We start from the raw sequence: 20,628 nt of genomic DNA, 5'->3' as shown, positions 1-20,628 counted from the left end.
GATGGTAAGTGACCAACGCAGTACAGCTTCATTTAACTCACTGGAGGAAGTGGAACATTTTGAGGAATGCCTTACAGATCCTCCACCTCTCAGCTGAAGAAGAGTGTGGTGAGTTGTTTTGTTTTATTAAGCCTCTCAATCAAATCTGATTAAAGGTTTCTGATTAAAATCAATCTTGATTTGAACTATTCTATATTATATGTATTAACACTGAATAATACCCTGTTTGATAAATGTATTTTAAAAAACATTCTGTAAAGTATCAAATGTTAACAGTACTTCTTTGATCCATTTTAGATTTCCTTCCTGGTAACCATCGGAGGACACAAAACGGGTCACATGGAACATCTTCCCACATGTTCAATGGTGATATTGGAAGAGAATTAACTGGAAAGAGATAAATGGGAAAAAGTCCTTCAGCCAGATGGAGTCGAGGACTTTGCTCCTGCCTAAGTAACGAATATATAATGAAAATTGTTTTCATATTGTTATAATGAAAACAATTTGAAGTCACCCAGAGGTCTTTAGGTGCAGCTTTTAGACTGCATGTCTGCTATATGTTGCACTGAGGGTTCATGGGATTATGATCTGCTTGTGTGATTACAGATGCCGTCAGAGAATCATGTCTCACGTGCCGCCACAGATGATGAGATTCTGAAACACAATGAGGTGGTTCAACCTGCAGCAGACAGGGGAAGCTCCAGGAGGCGTGTCACTGTCAGCATCCCTACTGACAAAGCCTAAACATGTATGTGTCAAACGTGATGTTGTACATGTCATACATGTGATGTTGTACATGTCATACATGTGATGTTGTACATGTCAAACATGTGATGTTGTACATGTCATACATGTGATGTTGTACATGTCAAACATGTGATGTTGTACATGTCATACATGTGATGTTGTACATGTCATACATGTGATGTTGTACATGTCAAACATGTGATGTTGTACATGTCATACATGTGATGTTGTACATGTCAAACGTGATGTTCTACATGTCAAACATGTGATGTTGTACATGTCAAACATGTGATGTTGTACATGTCATACATGTGATGTTGTACATGTCAAACATGATGTTGTACATGTCATACATGTGATGTTGTACATGTCATACATGTGATGTTGTACATGTCATACATGTGATGTTGTACATGTCAAACATGTGATGTTGTACATGTCAAACATGTGATGTTGTACATATCATACATGTGATGTTGTACATGTCAAACATGTGATGTTGTACATGTCAAACATGTGATGTTGTACATGTCATACATGTGATGTTGTACATGTCAAACATGTGATGTTGTACATGTCATACATGTGATGTTGTACATGTCAAACATGTGATGTTGTACATGTCATACATGTGATGTACATGTCAAACATGTGATGTTGTACATGTCAAACATGTGATGTTGTACATGTCAAACGTGATGTTGTACATGTCAAACATGTGATGTTGTACATGTCAAACATGTGATGTTGTACATGTCAAACGTGATGTTGTACATGTCAAACATGTGATGTACATGTCAAACATGTGATGTACATGTCCAACATGTGATGTTGTACATGTCAAACATGTGATGTTGTACATGTCAAACATGTGATGTTGTACATGTCATACATGTGATGTTGTACATGTCATACATGTGATGTTGTACATGTCAAACATGTGATGTTGTACATGTCATACATGTGATGTTGTACATGTCAAACATGTGATGTTGTACATGTCATACATGTGATGTACATGTCAAACATGTGATGTTGTACATGTCAAACATGTGATGTTGTACATGTCAAACATGTGATGTTGTACATGTCATACATGTGATGTTGTACATGTCAAACGTGATGTTGTACATGTCAAACATGTGATGTACATGTCAAACATGTGATGTACATGTCAAACATGTGATGTACATGTCCAACATGTGATGTTGTACATGTCCAACATGTGATGTTGTACATGTCCAACATGTGATGTTGTACATGTCCAACATGTGATGTTGTACATGTCCAACATGTGATGTTGTACATGTCATACATGTGATGTTGTACATGTCAAACATGTGATGTTGTACATGTCAAACATGTGATGTTGTACATGTCAAACATGTGATGTTGTACATGTCAAACGTGATGTTGTACATGTCAAACATGTGATGTACATGTCAAACATGTGATGTACATGTCATACATGTGATGTACATGTCATACATGTGATGTTGTACATGTCATACATGTGATGTTGTACATGTCAAACGTGATGTTGTAAAATCCTTGTAAATGGATTTAATTTAATAAAATTGCTACTATTCGTGGTTAAAGTTCTTTTTTCCATTAATACATATTCAATATAAAGGCTGTAATGATCAGGAGGAGAGTTGGGATTAGAACCCATGGAGCTGCTGATAGGACTCTTTTTTTAAATGGAGGATTTTATTGTTACTTGCAGAGTCCACTGTTGACATCAATGCACATTTATATTAGGGTTAGGATTTTACACAAAGTATGCATTTATGTTCTCCAGTGTAACTGTAGATTTCAAGTCTTGAATAAGTTCAACATATTATTATTATTATTAATAGTCTCTCTCATTGCCCTTTATGCCTCCTGGCAGCAACAAAAGTCTTGATGGTCACTAGCAACATCTGCTCATCGCATTACCCTGACATCAAACAGTGAGCGTCTCCATGTTCCATTAATCATCAGATGATCTATCTGGTTCCTGTCTCGTTCATTAGGTGAAATCCAAGTAAATTTATGTGTGGAAATAAGGTCCCTCCGACGACAAGGTCATAGCTGGCACAAAGTTCCACTAATCTTTCCCCATTTTCATTCATGATGCCACAGCCTGTCTTCCCATGGCCCTGTCATAGCCGGTGTTGTCACTTCCGACTTTAGCGTTCAGATCCTCCATCACTATCTTCATGTCATGGCCTGGTGTGTTGTTGAGCTCAGCTTGTAACTGCTCATAAAACTCATCTTTTGCTTCTTCATCACTATCATTTGTTGGAGCATAACACTGGATGATGGTTGTGTTGATTTGTTTTCCTTTTAGCCTGAGCCGTTAATAATAGTGTTCACACTTTTATAGAGCAATCTAGATGTTGGTCAGCTTGATTTGAGATAGTTCTGTAGTTAGTTTTGAGTAAGGAATCTGCTTCATGAACGGGTCCAAGTCGGATCCGGGCAGACAAGCTACTTCATGAGCGGATACGGGCCGGATCTGGTCTGGATCTTTGACGCTTATCCGTTCTAGATCCGTCCCGCTGTGCAAGTGGACTCCGATCCGGACCCGTTTTGCGGATCTGTTCCGGAGCCTATGATACCTCCAGGGCGGATCCGGAGTGGAGTCAGTTTGCTATCTGGGTGGTTCTCGCCATCATTGAGGTGGTTCTAGTGGTTCTTTGGGTGATTCTAGCAGTCATTGAGGTTGTTCTAGTAGTTCTAGTGTTCACTGAGGAGGCTCGAGAGGTCCATTAAGGGGTTCTCGCCATCATTGAGGTTGTTCTAGTGGTCCTTTAGTGGGTACTATTGGTAGGGGGTTTCCGCCATCATTGAGGTTGTTCTAGTGGTCCTTTAGTGGGTACTATTGGTCCATTAGGGGGTTCTCACCATCATTGAGGTTGTTCTAGTGGTCCTTTAGTGGGTACTATTGGTAGGGGGTTCTCACCATCATTGAGGTTGTTCTAGTGGTCCTTTAGTGGGTATTATTGGTCCATTAAGGGGTTCTCGCCATCATTGAGGTTGTTCTAGTGGTTCTTTAGTGGGTTCTAGTGGTCGATTAGGTGTTTCTCGCCATTATTGAGGTGGTTCTAGTGGTTCAGTTAAGAGGACTGATGTTATATTTATCATATATAATAATAATATAAAGTTAAATAATGTATTTCCTGTTTGCACAGTCCGGATTCTCTTGGATCCAGTCCGGGTCTTCAGGTCTGATGACAGAGACCGCTTCACTAGAGCAGCCCACCATAGATCCCTCCGCGGGGTCAGACACTTTTCTCACTACACAAACACAGAAAAGAGTCCGCTACAGGCACACAGACACGCGTTAAACTGTTCCTCCCGGTGAAGGAGGCCTTTCTCCGGTCGTAACATATGAACTCTGTCCGGTAAATGTTGCCGCTCCGGTACCAGAGCGGATGTTTTCTGTGGACCTACTTCTCCTCCCTCTGTCGCTGACAGGCGGTGCTTCGGTCGCTCCCTAAACAACATGGCCTCCGTGACGGAGCGACCGATTCAACTTTAATTTTTGGCCTATTTTTCAGCGTTAAACCGTGTTTTTCTCTTTTAACGATCACCGGGAATGTTCCGTGTGAACAGTGACGCTGACGTCATCTCTCGGAGAAGTTCTCTGTTGTGTTTAAACTGATCGGTTTAAATCTGGAGAGGAAGAAGAGAACCTCATCTAATCAGTAAGGAGGTTATTCTGCTCTCGAGTCTCAGTGCTGGTCTTCTTCTTCTTCTTCTTCTTCTTCTTCTTCTTCTCTGTTTGTGGCGGTAAACTCTTCACAAGTGTTCGTCACGTTTATAGTGAGGAGACGAGTGAGCGCGCGACGGAGTCGGGATGCGCTCGAGTCTGGTGCGCTAACAGCTAACAGCTTGCTAATGCTAACAGAGAAGTTATCAGTCAACTGGGCGGTCTGAGGAAGCTAACAGCTAGCCTGCTAGCTAATGCTAAAGCTAACAGAAGTTACCAGTCAACTGGGCGGTCCGAGGAAGCCAACAGCTAGCCTGCTAGCTAAAGCTAATAGAAGTTATCAGTCGACTGGGCGGTCCGAGGAAGCTAAATGCTAACAGCTAACTGCTAACAGCTAGCTGCTGTGTTTCTACTATTCAGCTGAATTTAAGTAAATAAAACATTTCATTTGTGTTAAACACGTGACGTCTGAATGAAGTTAGAGTTTAAAGGTTAAATAAACGTTACACATTCAGAGGTTAATCATTAGTGTAACGTTAAGATGGTTTTATTATAGTCACTTAATCCTGTTCTGGTCCACTTTCTGTTTAATTAACATACTCACTTAATCCCTGTTCTGGTCCACGTTCTGGTTCTGGTTCACGTTGTGGTCTACGATCTAGTCTAGGTTCTGGTCCCTGTGATAACTAACTAGTCTAATGAACTGTTAGTGGTCTACTGCCCTGGTACACATGTGGTAGTGAAGGACGTATTCAGACCTTATCGTTGCTTCATTAAAAATACTAATACCACACTGGATAAATACACTGTTATAGTACAAGTAGTAGTACCACACTGGATAAATATACTGTTATAGTACAAGTAGTAGCACCACACTGGATAAATACTCTAGTGCTATGGTAGTTTGTTTCGATGACGTATTAACTCACATCTGATTGGTAGTTTGGAGTGACCATGGTTAAGTGGAGATCAGGGCCGTCCTTCAATCGTAGGATCGGCGGTTTGATCTCCGGCTCCGCTAGTCTCACGTCAATGTGTCACTTAAAAAAGTCGCTTTGGATAAAAGCGTCTACTAAATGACTGTAATGTAATGTAGTTTGTTTGCATGACGTATTAGCTCGCATCTGATTGGCTGTTTGTTTACATGGCGTATTAGCTCACATCTGATTGGTAGTTTGTTTTTCCCTTTTTCAGTTTTTTTTTTTTTTTTTTTTTAACCCAGAATGCCATCTGAGGCCCAGTCCCAGGAGCCTCGGGACAGTGGACTGACCCCCCCCGTCACTCGGGCCAAAGCCGCCGCTACTAGCCCCACCCCCGAGAGGCGTTGTCGTGGGCGACCTCGGAAAGATGGCCGCTCCGTGCCCTCCACACCTCCTCCACCTCCTCCACCCTCCAAATCGAGGAAGAAGTGAGTCTGGATCAGGACTTTGAGATCATCAGTGGAGCTGAAACAATGAGCTGAATATATGAAGTGTTATGTTATTAGAGTGACATCATCTTATCGCAGATGTATATCATAAAACACGGTAAAATGTGCTGACAGTGTGTTTCTGCATTAAGACTCTTCATTGTGTTTAAATCCTCACACATTATTATTGTTATTATCTTACTGTTTGTAGATTTCAGTGGTGGCTGTCTAGGTTCGTTAAAGACTCGTGGGATCCAAACGTTATCAATAACTCCAAAAGTCAACATTATTGAAAACAAATAGATTTAGTCTTTTACAAAATGCACAACATGTTTTTATCAAACAAAATATTCTGCTTCAATCCATATTTGTTGGTGTTTAACCTTTTGAAGAAGTACTTTTTCACTGTTGCGATGAACTGCTCTCCTGGTGCACCAATAATAACTTAGTGAGACTGGGGGGGGCTGGACCTCAGACCCTCTGGGGGGGTTGGCCCTCAGACCCTTTGGGGGGTCCGCGTTGGGGTCCACGGTCCAGAACAAAATGTTTTACAAGTTAAATGCATCAATCTGGTGAACTTTGAGAGATACATTAAGATGGACTCTGTGCTCTTTTAACAATTATAATGTCACAAGCTAAATTTAGGCTTCTCAAGTACTGTACTTATGTATCATTTTATGGTACTTGTACTTTACTGAAGTATTTCCATTTGATGTAAATTTATACTTCTAATCCACTACATCTCGGAGAGAAAGAAGTACTTAAACTTAATTTATTTGGCAATATCAATTACTAGTTAGGCTCCTTTGCAGATTCTGATTATTTAAATACGATTATTACATTTATAAAGTATTTAAAATGACACTGAGTGTATTCTCCAGCTGCATTAGTATGAAACAGTGATGTAATCAGAAGTACTACATACCTGTGTTTTTGTGTACAGGGGGCGGGGTCGAGGCCAAGCCCAGGTAGAGGACGAAGAGAACATGGACGCCAAGGAGAAGAAAACCCCCCAGAAGACAGGTGTGTGTTTACAGCTGATATTCATGTATCTGTTTCATTGTCCTGTTCGTTTTTTTTACCAAAAAAATTATAACATTCTGTGAAACGTCGGCTTTCTTTTATACTTGAACGATTCAGCCTTTAACATGCGTCTGAAGCAGTTTCACTTTATAACAAACAGACTAGTTTTAAACAAACATCGACATCTGTGAAACAAACGTGAAAGACCAACAATAAAAAGAACACTGCAAAAGAACAGCGCTCTAAAACATTAAAAAGAACACAGTGAAAACGAACACTGTGGAAAAATAACGTTCTAAAACATTAAAAAGAACACTGAAAAAGAACGTTATAAAACATTAAAAAGAACACTGAAAAAGAACAGCGTTCTAAAACATTAAAAAGAACACCGTGAAAAAGAACATTGTGAAAAAGAACAGCGTTCTAAAACATTAAAAAGAACACTGTGGAAAAAGAACGTTATAAAACATTAAAAAGAACACTGGAAAAGAACACTGAAAAAGAACAGCGTTCTAAAACATTAAAAAGAACACTGTGGAAAAAGAACATTATGAAACATTATAAAGAACACTGGGAAAAAAAACGTTATAGAACAACGTGAAAGAACAACATTAAAAAGAACACCTTGACTGGCGATCACTGTGACTGACAACATGTTTTTGACATTGGAAAGATGTGACCTACAATTAGCCACAATCCCCCTCTCTTTGTAGACATCTACGTGGATCTTCACAGAAGGAGAATTTCTGCTCCAGTCTCAGATAACGTGTGTGTGTGTGTGTGTGTGTGTGTGTGTGTGTGTGTGTGTGTGTGTGTGTGTGTGTGTGTGTGTGTGTGTGTGTGTGTGTGTGTGTGTGTGTGTGTGTGTGTGTGTGTGTGGTTGTCCTTCAGACCTGAACCCAGTGGATCGCTTATGTTGTGGTTTGTTTGGTGTCCTCAGAGGTGAAGGAGAAGACAACAGGACGACGTCGGTCCACCTCCAGGAGAAAATCCAACACAAACCCTGAACCAAGCCAGGAACCTGACCCGGACCCCCCTCATCGTGACCCCTCAGTCCCAGAGTCCAGCCCAGAGCCAGCTCCTAGTGCTAAGGAGGAGGACAGAACCAGTCCTGCTGCCCCGCTCCCCACCTCCAGCCCAGGACCAGCTTCCATTCCTGGGGAAGAACCTCCAGTCAACAGACCCAGACTTGCTCCTGATCCTCTGGAGGAGGACATAACCACACCTGATCCTGACCCTCTGGAGGAACACCGAACCAGACCTGCTCCTGACCCTCTGCAGGAGGACAGACCCAGACCTGATCCTGATCCTGACCCTCTGGAGGAGGACAGACCCAGACCTGATCCTGACCCTCTGGATGAGGATCCTGACCCTCTGGAGGAGGACCCCGCCCCCATGGAGACGCGTCCTATGGAGGCAGATGTGGGCGGGGCCAGTCCTCCGGTCTCCCCCCCACTGGAGGACGAGGACTCGCTGTCCCCTTTGTTCCAGCTGTCAGAGGACTCTGGGGGGTCGCCCACTCTGAGTCTGGGACACACCAAAAAACGGTGAGAGAGAGAGAGGGCTCATCTTTTTTAACAATTTCAAGGGTCCGTACTTTAACAAAGCCCTACTAGAGATTTGACACGATTGAGTTCACATTTGGTCAGTTTAATGTTGAGACGTAACTTATAGAACTTTGTATCCGTGGCGGCAAGAAAACACCATTCGCCATGAAACAGGAAGTAGTTGTAACTCGGCCATACATTGTTTAATCTGCCCCACATGTCTCATATGTCATAACATCCTGACCCTGAAAATATCTACATGACTATTGAGAGTCATAGTTATAGCGCCACCTAGTGGGAACAGGAAGTTAAAGTCTATACTGTGGCTTGCTTCTGTTAATAAATTAGTTCCAAACAAACGTAAGAAGTACATAAAGCCACAAAGCTTTGGACCTTTTGTGAATCGCTGTTGCCGTGATGAACGAAGGAGCTTTTGAGGGATTAAAAATGCTCGATACAGGAGGAATGGCTCTACCCAATTTTAAGGATTACTTCTATGCTGTCCAGATTAAACCCTTAATTAACATGTGTACCCCAAGTTATTGTGCCAGGTGAAAAGATATTGAATTCTCTACTATGAATGATCTCCCAATTCATGCAGTATTGGCCCACAAAAATTTGGGAAAACTTATAGACACTTTACAAAATCAAAATCCATGGATCAAATTCCATCTAAAAATGTGGAACATGACGAGAGGAGAATATAAACTAGATCATAAACTACAAATACTTCAATGGTGTGCCTATGATCCGGGGTTCAAACCAAATCAAATGGATCATAGATTTAAATCTAAATCTTTAAATAACAACATTCTACTCTCTGACAGAAAAGGGACAACTAAAGGACTTAGAACACCGGAGGAAAAAATATTCTCTTGAAAAATCTGATTTTTATAGATACCTCCTAATACGCAACCATTTTGAACATAACGTTAGAAATACAACAGACCTCGGTGACCCAATACTGAGAATATTTCTCGGTGCCTCCCAAAATGATTCAAATAAGGGGATTATCTCTAGATCCTACAAAGGCCTGATGACAAAACAATCCCACACTGCAGTATATGTTAAGGAAAAATGGGAAAGAGAACCTCTCAATATCAAACGAGGACTGGTTAGATGTGTGTACATTTCAATGGAAATGCACCAATTCTCACGTGTGGCGGGAATTTGCGTGGAAGTGTGTTATTGGTTTCTTTATTACACCGAAGCAGAGGGCTCGCTTTTCTGGAGGCGACGCCACATGCTGGAGGCGGCGTGGGGCTCGGGAAGCAAATCACTGGCATGTATTTTGGGAGTGTCCAGTGATAAACCTTTCTTAAGCCCCCCCGATACAGGAGTGGATAGACGCAGTAAACAACATCTACGTTATGGAGAGGATCTCTTGTTCCCTTCGCCTTCAGAGAAACGTGTTTATTCAACTGTAGGACAAGTGGGTGAGACACGTAAAACCCTACGAACAGATTTAGTAGAATAATGAATGAATGACCCTGTAACGTTGATTGAGCTTAGCAAGCCCCATCGACCTCTATCCCGCTCTCTCACGTCCCCCGTCTGATGTTTTTATTTGTTTATGTGCACACTCTCCCAAATTGTACAAACTTACCCAATTTAGAAAAAGTGGACGCCATATATGCTGGCGTGAATGTATACTGTGTAACCTAAGCTACTGTCCAAAAAATAATAATACTAATAATAAATCTGTATAGCACCCAATGCCATGAATACACTTAAAGATGAATTTAAAAAAAAGAGAAGAAAATGCTCGATACAGAACCAAACATGTCACGCACATTTAAAGTCCAAGCGGTTATCTGAGGTGATTTAACGCTTCAGAATGGGAAGTTGGCTCGATAGCGGCCCTACCAAACGTTTCTCATAGATGTATCACATGCAGACTTAAAAAATAGTCTCTGGGGAACGTTCTCTGAACCCAAGAGGAAGTCAGCCATTCTGAATTTTGTGTGAATTTTCACTGCATTTTTGGCCATTTCAAGGCGCTGTACTTTAACAAACTCTGCCTTGGGAATTCATCAGATCCTCTTCAAATGTGGTCAGAACAATCTAAAGACCTTTGTGATGAAAAGTTATCAAAAGCTTTACGTTTGATGGAACGGTGTCGCCGTGGCGTGGATCGTTTGGATCTAGTCCGGTGGAGATGTAACTCCACTGGACTAGATCCAAACGGTCCCAAACTTGGCCTGAGGATGTCTATCAGCCAATTGTTCCACATAGTCACAGCGCCGCCTACTGGCAACAGGAAGTCAGCGTTATGTGACAAATGGCTTTTACATGATGTGGTCTACCCTTGATATAGAGCAGCATAAAGCGTGTGTGTGTTCTCTAGCGCCACATAGTGGAGTCAGGAAGAGGAACAACACACCTAACTGTAACCCTCTGCTCCCAGATGTTTGAACCTCCTTCATTGATTATTGATTATTAACGATCTTTATCCTTCAGACTGAAGCAGTGTGCCTTCTGTTACCGTGGTGAAGACCCTCCTCTGGGTCAGGGCCCCCTGGTGGTTTTCGGTCCGACGCCCGGTTACATCCCGCTGCACATCCTCAACCGACGCACCTCCTCCGACCGGGACAACGACTGTCACGACCACTGCTACCGTGGTGACCAGGCCCCGCCCACGTGAGTCCACCCACTTCCTGTTTATCCCCTATCAAAATTAAAGGGAAACCACCCAATAAGAAGAGCTGTTGCGTTCCAAAAAAGTTTCATTACAATCAATTAACTGTGTGTGTGTGTGTGTGTGTGTGTGTGTGTGTGTGTGTGTGTGTGTGTGTGTGTGTGTAGGTGCAGCAGTCCAGAACAGTGTGGTGAGTACCCTCTATATTCAGACTACAGTACTCTAGAACCAGTGACCCTAGAACCGGTGTCTCTCTCTGATCAGATCTATTGATTACCGTGTCACTGTGTGTGTTTCAGAGTCTTCCTCAGAGTTTGTGGAGCAGCTGGGACCCGTCGGCCTCCCACATGACATCAACGTCCAATCACTGTTCGACCCCACCGGTCAGTGCTGTGCTCACCTGCAGTGTGCCGCCTGGTCAGAGGGGGTGTGTCGAGGCGAGGGCCAATCGCTGCTCTATGTGGACAAAGCCATCGACTCGGGAAGCACACAGGTGGGTTTGTGTCACCTGACCGATAACCACACGCACTGTTTGCAGACTCGCTAAGCTCCGCCCCCCTCTCACCTGTCTCCAGGTGTGTGCGTTCTGCCGTCGGCTCGGAGCGTCCCTGCGTTGCCAGGAGACGAGCTGTGGGCGGAGCTTCCACTTCCCCTGTGCTGCTGCTGCTGGAGTTCAACGCGACTGGACCCACAGACACACACTGTGTAAAAGACACACACACTCAGGTACACACACACACACACTGTGTACAAGACACACACACACACTGTGTAAAGGACACACACACTCAAGTACACACACACACACACACACACACACACACACACACACACACTCGGGTACACACATACACACACACACACACACACACACACTCAGGTATACACACACACACTGTACAAGACACACACACACTGTGTACAAGACACACACACACTCGGGTACACACACACTCACTCACTCAGGTACACACACACTCAGGTACACACACACACACACACACACACACACACACACACACTGTGTACAAGTGGTGTTATATTGTTTAGACAACAGGAAACAGGACTTTATTCATGTTTTGTGTATTTATTCCTCGTTGTGTGTCCAGTGACATCACAGTGTGTGTTGTGTTCGAGCGGTGATGACATCAGCGGTCTGTTGATGTGTTGTTGCTGTGGGAACTGTTACCATGGCAGCTGCCTGGACCCCCCTCTGGCCACCTCCCCCCTGTGCCGGGCCGGCTGGCAGTGTCCTCAGTGTCGAGTGTGTCAGAGCTGCAGGTAACACACACAAACACACACACACGTAGATGTGTCCACACAGTGAGAGTAAAGGCAGCTGAAGAACCAGACAGTTTGTTTACAATAGTTGTTGTGTCCACAAACACAGAGCAGCAGGATTAAAAACTGCTTGACCTCACGTTACCTTTAATTTTTCTGTTCATCAAAGTTGTGTGAATCCCGTCAGACAGACGGGTACTGCTGCTTTTTTTTCTCAAAAAAATGTTTGTTGACTTAAAGTGACAGAAAGGTTGTGTAAATAATGAAGGTGACGAGTGTTTAGTCTGAAGTGCACTAACCCTGTGTGTGTGTGTGTGTGTGTGTGTGTGTGTGTGTGTGTGTGTGTGTGTGTGTGTGTGTGTGTGTGTTAGGGTGCGAGGGGATGACAGTTTCTTGCTGGTGTGTGAGCGCTGTGATAAAGCCTACCACACACACTGTCTCACACCTCCTCTGGATCTCACTCAAAGCCCTGGCTGGAGATGCAAGGTGAGAAAAACACATCCTCAAGTACAAACTGTGACCTTACGACAAACCTGTTTTATATATTTAAACCTCACTCTCCTCCAGAACTGCAGAATCTGCCGTTTCTGTGGTGTGAGGTCATCAGGCCAGTGGGCCAATCACCCATTTCTGTGCGAGTCATGTGACCTGGCCCTGCCCTGCCCGTTCTGTGACCACGCCCCCGACCTCTGCACACCACAGGACTATGTGACCTGTTCCTGCTGCTACAGGTATGAATTCAACACAAAGTTAAACTTCCTGTTTACTGTCAGCAGCCTAAAAAACATATCTAGTTTATTCAAATAATTTATTAGTAATGATTACGAGATGCTTCTTTTGACTAACACTGGACTCTACACACGTTCCGATCCAGTAGCCGACACATTTTGATCCAGTAGCCGATGTGTTCCAATCCATTAGCCGACGCGCTCCGATCCAGTAGCCGACATTTTCCAACTCGTTTTGATCCTGTACCCGACGCGTTCTGATCCTGTAACCGACATTTTCCAACTCGTTCCGATCCAGTAGCCGACATTTTCCAACTCGTTTTGATCCAGTAGCCGACGCGCTCCGATCCAGTAACCGACGTGTTCTGATCCAGTAGCCAACATGTTCCAACAAGTGCCGATCCAGTAGCCGACATGTGACGATCCATAGTCCTGCTGAAAATGTATCAACATCAATCTTTTCAATTGATGCATGTTTCTGTTTCAATCTGTTGTCCTTGGAGTTGCTAAATACCCCCAAAAAGCCATAAAGTCTTCTGCAGCACACAGCGAAATTCATGTGGAACTTTCTTTGACAATGATTTAAGATTCAACAAACATACACATTTAAATATTTGTGCTGGGTTACAGGTGTGTCCATACAGAGTGTATTGTCCAGGCTGGGGAGGGCAGGGCGCAGTCTGAAGATTACATCTGCACTGCCTGCAGGTCTCAAGAAGAAGCACCAAACCCACACCCTCCAGTCCCATTCAGTCCTAATCTGGCCCCGCCCCTCAGTCCCACAGAGGCATCACCTATTAATATTACCCAGCCACCAATTCCAACTCGCACAGAAGCTCTGCCCATCAGTCTTACCGCTCATAACCCAGTCCAGCTCATGAGCTTAGACCCACCACAGAGTCCTACCAAAATCCTTTCTACACCATCACAGCAAAGTCTTACACCATCCCACCCTGAACCCACAGAGCTCCAACAGAGTCCTGCACCATCTCCCTCTGAACCCACAGAGCTCCAACAGAGTCCTGCACCATCTCCCTCTGAACCCACAGAGCTCCAACAGAGTCCTGCACCATCTCCCTCTGAACCCACAGAGCTCCAACAGAGTCCTGCACCATCTCCCTCTGAACCCACAGAGCTCCAACAGAGTCCTGCACCATCCCACCCTGAACCCACAGAGCTCAAACAGAGTCCTCCTCCATCTCCCTCTGAACCCACAGAGCTCCAACAGAGTCCTGCACCATCCCACCCTGAACCCACAGAGCTCAAACAGAGTCCTCCTCCATCTCCCTCTGAACCCACAGAGCTCCAACAGAGTCCTGCACCATCTCCCTCTGGACCCACAGAGCTCCAACAGAGTCCTGCACCATCCCACCCTAAACCCACAGAGCTCCAGCAGAGTCCTCCTCCATCTCCCTCTGAACCCACAGAGCTCCAACAGAGTTCTGCACCATCTCCCTCTGAACCCACAGAACTCCAACAGAGTTCTGCACCATCTCCCTCTGGACCCACAGAGCTCCAACAGAGTCCTCTTCCATCTCCCTCTGGACCCACAGAGCTCCAACAGAGTCCTGCACCATCTCCCTCTGGACCCACAGAGCTCCAACAGAGTCCTGCACCATCCCACCCTGAACCCACAGAGCTCCAACAGAGTCCTCCTCTATCTCCCTCTGAACCCACAGAGCTCCAACAGAGTTCTGCACCATCTCCCTCTGGACCCACAGAGCTCCAACAGAGTTCTGCACCATCTCCCTCTGGACCCACAGAGCTCCAACAGAGTCCTCCTCCATCTCCCTCCGGACCCACAGAGCTCCAACAGAGTCCTGCACAATCTCCCTCTGGACCCACAGAGCTCCAACAGAGTCCTGCACCATCTCCCTCTGGACCCACAGAGCTCCAACAGAGTCCTCCTCTATCTCCCTCAGGACCCACAGAGCTCCAACAGAGTCCTGCACCATCTCCCTCTGGACCCACAGAGCTCCAACAGAGTTCTGCACCATCTCCCTCTGGACCCACAGAGCTCCAACAGAGTTCTGCACCATCTCCCTCTGGACCCACAGAGCTCCAACAGAGTCCTCCTCCATCTCCCTCCGGACCCACAGAGCTCCAACAGAGTCCTGCACAATCTCCCTCTGGACCCACAGAGCTCCAACAGAGTCCTGCACCATCTCCCACAGAGCTCCACCAGAGTCCTACACCATCTCCCTCCGGGCCCACAGAGCTCCAACAGAGTCCTGCACCCTCTCCCTCCGGACCCACAGAGCTCCAACAGAGTCCTGCACCATCTCCCTCCGGGCCCACAGAGCTCCAACAGAGTCCTGCACCATCTCCCTCCGGACCCACAGAGCTCCAACAGAGTCCTGCACCATCTCCCTCTGGACCCACAGAGCTCCAACAGAGTCCTCCACCATCTCCCTCTGGACCCACAGAGCTCCAACAGAGTCCTGCACCATCTCCCTCTGGACCCACAGAGCTCCAACAGAGTCCTGCACCATCTCCCTCTGGACCCACAGAGCTCCAACAGAGTCCTGCACCATCTCCCTCTGGACCCACAGAGCTCCAACAGAGTCCTGCACCATCTCCCTCTGGACCCACAGAGCTCCAACAGAGTCCTGCACCATCTCCCTCCGGACCCACAGAGCTCCAACAGAGTGTTGCACCATCTCCCTCCGGACCCACAGAGCTCCAACAGAGTCCTACACCATCTCCCTCTGAACCCACAGAAATCCAAAAGAGTCCTGCACCATCTCCCTTCGAACCCACAGAGCTCCAGCAGAGTCCTGCACCATCTCCCTCCGGACCCACAGAGCTCCAACAGAGTCCTGCACCATCTCCCACAGAGCTCCACCAGAGTCCTGCACCATCTCCCTCCGGACCCACAGAGCTCCAACAGAGTCCTGCACCATCTCCCTCTGGACCCACAGAGCTCCAACAGAGTCCTGCACCATCTCCCTCTGGACCCACAGAGCTCCAACAGAGTCCTGCACCATCTCCCTCTGGACCCACAGAGCTCCAACAGAGTCCTGCACCATCTCCCTCTGAACCCACAGAGCTAAAACAAATTCGTCCACACTCTCACTCTCATCGACAAAAGCTTCAGCAAAGTCTACTGCCCTCTCACCCTGATCTTGCAGAGCTTCATGAAAGTCCTTCACAATCTCACCATGATCCTGTAAAGATCCAGAGAGGTCCTCCATCTCCTCACCTTGATCCTACAGAGCTCCTGGAACACCACAGCCTGTCTCAAGTTAATCCAGCAGAGCTTCAACAAAGCCCTGCCTTTGTGACTTGCTTTCAGGCTCAGCATAGTCCTTGTCAGCTAAGTGACACATTTTTTAGACCTACCCAGAATTACACAGAGGATCAGCTTTTGGCCACAGACTCTCTGCGTCCAATGCAAGGTAATTCCATATCTTGTAGCCTTGCACATTCTCCGCACAGCCCTCCGTATCAGGCAGGGCTTAGTCCTACCCGAGTTCAGCCAGGGCCTGGAGAACCTGAGCAAAGCCCTCCACCACACAGTCCTGCGCAGGGTGGCTCTACACAGCGCGATAGACCATGTAGTCCTACTGACATCATCACCACACAGTCTCAGCACAGTCCCCCACAAAGACTGCATAGTCCTCCACAGGTTGACACATCACCTCCACAGAGTCCCACACACAATGCTGGATGTACACTGGACCAGGAGAGCCCTGGATCAACCAGCCCTGCTGGGCTGCAACGTGGGCCTGCATGGGACATTTGTACACTGGACCAGGACCTCTCACCAGTCTGCTGTAAATCTCCTCAGACAGTAAGAAGACACGCCTCAATGAGGCCCATTTCAGCTCCATGTAGCCCATCACCGTCCCCACTCAGAGCCACACAGTGTAGTCTGTCAATGCCTGCTAGCCCAGTACAGGCCAACTCTACAAAGCCTTTCAAGCCTTTACATCATAGCCTTCTTCCTGTTGAGCTTGCTACACTGTCAAAAATCACAAAAGAACGCACCAAAACCAGTACCACCGAGCTGAAGTCCTTGGCGCATAGCCCAATTCAGCTGAGTCCTAACCTTGATTGCCAAGCACTGGAAAGTAGCCCCACCTCTGACCTATCCATAATGCCTCCTGTTGTCCACGGCACGGATGGCAAACTCACAAACCAGAGTAGCATGCTTAGCTCTGACCATTCTAGCCCCCATCTCGGTTCTGCTATGCCCACAACAGAAAGCCTGGGTCACATTAGCACTTCATTGGAACACAGTAGCCTAACTTTGCCACATTGTGCTCATGACAGCTCATCACGCTGTACAGAAGCTGTTGAAGGTAAAGCTAGCCCCATACCGTTCCAAAATAGCTCAGCTAGTGCTAGCCCCAAACATACCAGTCAAATGCCTACAAGCCCCATCAGCTCTAATCAGGCCTGTGCTAGCCCCATGCCAGTGGAGACTTCAGAGACTAGCCCCTCAACACAACCAGCTGTCCCTGGAACGCTAACAGACAGCTACTCTGCACAAACAATCGGCCCCTTGGCACCACCTGGTAGGTCCTCAACACAACCAGCTAGCCCCTCAGCAGTACTGGCTACATCCATCCACCTCATCTCATGTCAGGATACGAAGATAGTAGATGTCGACCACAACAAGCATTTTATTCAGTCAGAAACTAGTCCCGGCCATCCTAACTTTTCTCCAGACAGTAGAGTTCATACTAGCCCTACTCATGCTTGCCCAGTCAGCACAGAAGCTAACAGTGCGTACAGTCTAATGGACTCCACACATGTTCAAGAGAGAACTAGTCCCTTTGTTTGTAGCTCTTCAGAGCTCGCACAGACTCAGACAAGCCAAAGTCCCAAACATCCTGGTCAGTCAAATCCCTCACATGTCCAAACTACCTGCAGTCCTTCTCCTTCTTCTTGGAGTCATTCTCCAGCACAGACAAGCCTCCTGCATACTAGCTTTAGTCCTCCACACTGTAGGCCAACTGATTCTAGCCCAGCTGGTAGTTCTGTGAGCCACAGTTCTAGCATTACTGATGTTAATGTCAGCCACAGTCCCCTGAGGTCTAGTCCTGCTGGTCAAGCTGGTCCTGTTCACATACAAAGCACCTGTAGTAGTGCCCACTCTGGCCCAGTCCAAAGTCGGACTCCCTCATTAGCTAGCACGACATCCAGCAGCCCTGCACATGCTACTGTATCGTGTGTTAGCCCACCTCACAGTCCAGCTCAGGCAAGGTATCGTAGCCCCCATTACAGCCAAGCTCCTGACACTGGAACCAGTTCTGGCCTGACTGTGGCACAGCTGAGCCCCTCTTTGACTAGTTCAGGTCTTAATGTGGACATGGTGGCCAGTTGTTTAAAAAAACGCTCTGTTGTTCCCAGAGTGGTTCAGCTTGATTCTGGTCTTGTTGAACCTACGGACAGTATTAGTCAGATGAGCCATACACCTGCCAGTTCCCTACCTGATGACTCATCTGCTGTTAGTCCCAACCAGGCTAGTCTGAGCCGGGCAAGCCAGTCCCCAGCTAGTTCTCTCCCTACCCCCTACGGGTCTGCAGTTAAAAGCCAACAAAACACTGCTGAGGGAAGCCCCTTGTTTCAAAGACCAGCATCCCCTGTTGATGCTACTTCCACTCTGGGTAGTCTGAGCCCTGTGAGCCCTGTCCATACGAGTCCCGCTCAGGATTACACAGCGATGCCTAGCACTAGCCCCATTAGTGAAACACCCTCACAAGTTATCCCTCCTCAGACACTCTCTCCTTGTGCTCCACTAGCTAGCTCTGTGCACAGTTGTCCAGTTGCTAGTCCGGTTTGTGACCCTAGTCCTCGCAGCCCTGTGCAGCCAGAGGCTAGTCCCAGTCCTGGACCAGGTAGCCCTCTGAGGTGTGAGGCTAGCCCTGGTCCACATTCAGTTAGTCCTGTTCTTGCTACCCATGGGCAGTCTGAAACCAGCCTTAGTCCTGGTCTTACTAGGCCTGTACAGCCTGATGCTGGTCCTGGTCTTGGAGGCCCCTCTGTTTCCAGCCCCAAGCAACACACCACAGAGAGGGAGTCTTCAGTCCCTGTGGGTGAGTATCAGGGAGACATTTAAACAAAGAGCAGAAATAAAACTATTAGTGCAGACTTCAGGTGTTTTTAGAACTTATTTGTTTTTTCTACTTTATAACTTCGTCCTCTTCCTCTAGACGTCGGCGAGGTGGAGGAGCAGGAGAAGAACACTGAAGAGGAGAAGCCTCACCAGACAATAAAGGAGAGTCCAGAGGATGGAGGAGAACCAGACCAGGAGGAGGAGGATCAGCATAGCAGCTCAGAGTGTCCCCCTTCAGGTAGAGTTTGGATCGATCAACACTCAAAATAACGTCGTCCAAGTTAGGCATCAGTACATCATTGTTTCTACACACATTTACATAATGTGTAACTTTAAAATGATATAAACTCACCGTCATGTAAGAGGTTTATTATACAGACGGCTACAATTATGTTTTCCTCCATTTATGATTCAATAATGTCAGGATGCTGCTGTTGTGTACATCAACATATAATAATAATAATAATAATAATAATAATTAGTGCTGGGCAACGATTACAATTTTTAATTGCATGATTTTCTCCGATTAATCTTGATTGAGCATAACAATGAGATTAAAGTTCAATAATGAATTAAAAGTAGTGTATTACTCACTTGTATTTTAAAGTACTGCTATATGAACAACAGTACAATAACATTTGGTTTGAATCACTTTAAACAGATCAGGTTCTTTAACAGCAGTATTCTTCACACAGTATCAGTTATATTTCTACTATCTGTGCTCAGTGTGTGACTTTATTTAAACGTTCCACTGCTGTGCAACATGAATACAATGTTCCACACGTTTCATCAACATGTGTGTCTTCTGTCTTCATGACAGTCAGAGCATGTGAACGCAGCTCCCACTGTTCATCAATATAATGCACCGTAACTCAGAGGTGACGACGGTTACCCAGCGATGTCCGGTAGTCTCCGGTGAGAGACGGCCGGTGCGCGTTGTGACTCTGTCTCTTTTGTAGTCCTCTCCTCTTCGTACGACTCGTGTGTTCTTCTGGTGGCGGTGCGTCTGGAGGGAGGCTCCTACGTGACGTCATTCATGATCCTGAGAACGTTCCTCAGACCGACGTCTTCTCAACACTAGTCGTCCTGCAGTTTGTATCTCTCCACTTCTCTGTGGCGTCTGTTAGTTCGTCTTTAGTTTATCTCTACTTCTCCACACGCTGCATCAACGTAGTGATGAAGACTCCTCCACCGCTACCAGTGAGAAACGGACTTTCAAAATAATAATAAAAAAAAAACTGCGTTAATGCGATAAAATAATTGCCGGCGTTAATTAATGAATGGGTTAACGCAATAATAACGTGTTAAGTTGCCCAGCACTAACAATATATATAAACGTATTTGCTGTGAACTCTCCATCACAATGTTCAGTCGAGCTGAACTGTTCCTCCGTCTTTCTGCAGGAGTCCAGCTGGGATCGGTCCTGAATGAAGACTTCCTCCCTTCTCCTCCCATCCCTCCTCTCTCCACATCACACTCTGCCTTACCCCTCCCC

The 20,628-nt window shown here is 46.0% G+C and overlaps 2 protein-coding genes across 11 annotated transcripts in view; both read left to right on the top strand.

The window, feature by feature from the left end:
- Positions 1-4,222: 4,222 nt before the first annotated feature.
- Positions 4,223-8,094, top strand: LOC137892176 (uncharacterized). Its single transcript, XM_068737138.1, has 4 exons — positions 4,223-4,439; positions 5,667-5,852; positions 6,796-6,875; positions 7,859-8,094. The coding sequence occupies exons 2-4, from the start codon at positions 5,668-5,670 to the stop codon at positions 8,092-8,094; spliced, it is 501 nt and encodes a 166-aa protein (XP_068593239.1). The 5' UTR covers positions 4,223-4,439; position 5,667.
- LOC137892178 (histone-lysine N-methyltransferase 2C-like) overlaps positions 7,786-20,628 on the top strand; it is a 44,876-nt gene continuing 32,033 nt past the window's right edge. For 9 of the 10 annotated variants that reach the window (XM_068737147.1, XM_068737144.1, XM_068737143.1 and 6 more), the window contains exons 1-11: positions 7,786-8,422; positions 10,883-11,062; positions 11,228-11,250; positions 11,360-11,553; positions 11,636-11,786; positions 12,170-12,341; positions 12,713-12,827; positions 12,909-13,072; positions 13,700-19,113; positions 19,231-19,371; positions 20,537-20,628. The exon at positions 20,537-20,628 is cut by the window's right edge and continues 750 nt beyond it. In XM_068737147.1, the coding sequence (XP_068593248.1) occupies positions 8,271-8,422; positions 10,883-11,062; positions 11,228-11,250; positions 11,360-11,553; positions 11,636-11,786; positions 12,170-12,341; positions 12,713-12,827; positions 12,909-13,072; positions 13,700-19,113; positions 19,231-19,371; positions 20,537-20,628 (6,798 nt within the window). In that variant the 5' untranslated portion in view covers positions 7,786-8,270. The remainder of the gene's footprint in view (positions 8,423-10,882; positions 11,063-11,227; positions 11,251-11,359; positions 11,554-11,635; positions 11,787-12,169; positions 12,342-12,712; positions 12,828-12,908; positions 13,073-13,699; positions 19,114-19,230; positions 19,372-20,536) is intronic. The other variant, XM_068737148.1, reaches the window with a different exon arrangement.

Source organism: Cebidichthys violaceus, unplaced genomic scaffold (assembly GCF_023349555.1).
Source record: "Cebidichthys violaceus isolate CVI_PGR_0920_01 unplaced genomic scaffold, fCebVio1.0.p SCAF_76, whole genome shotgun sequence".
NCBI classification, from domain to species: Eukaryota; Metazoa; Chordata; class Actinopteri; order Perciformes; family Stichaeidae; genus Cebidichthys; species Cebidichthys violaceus.
The sequence above is the reverse complement of the archived record's forward strand: the minus strand, read 5'-3'. Positions and strand labels throughout refer to the sequence as shown.

What these genes read in the sequence shown, in the direction of transcription:
- LOC137892176 (XM_068737138.1), top strand. Translation starts at nt 5,668, where the DNA reads ATGCCATCTGAGGCCCAGTCCCAGGAGCCTCGGGACAGTGGACTGACC. An exon ending in CCCTCCAAATCGAGGAAGAA is followed by an intron (nt 5,853 to 6,795) that starts GTGAGTCTGGAT and finishes TTTTGTGTACAG; the next exon opens with GGGGCGGGGTCGAGGCCAAG. An exon ending in GAAAACCCCCCAGAAGACAG is followed by an intron (nt 6,876 to 7,858) that starts GTGTGTGTTTAC and finishes GTCCACCTCCAG; the next exon opens with GAGAAAATCCAACACAAACC.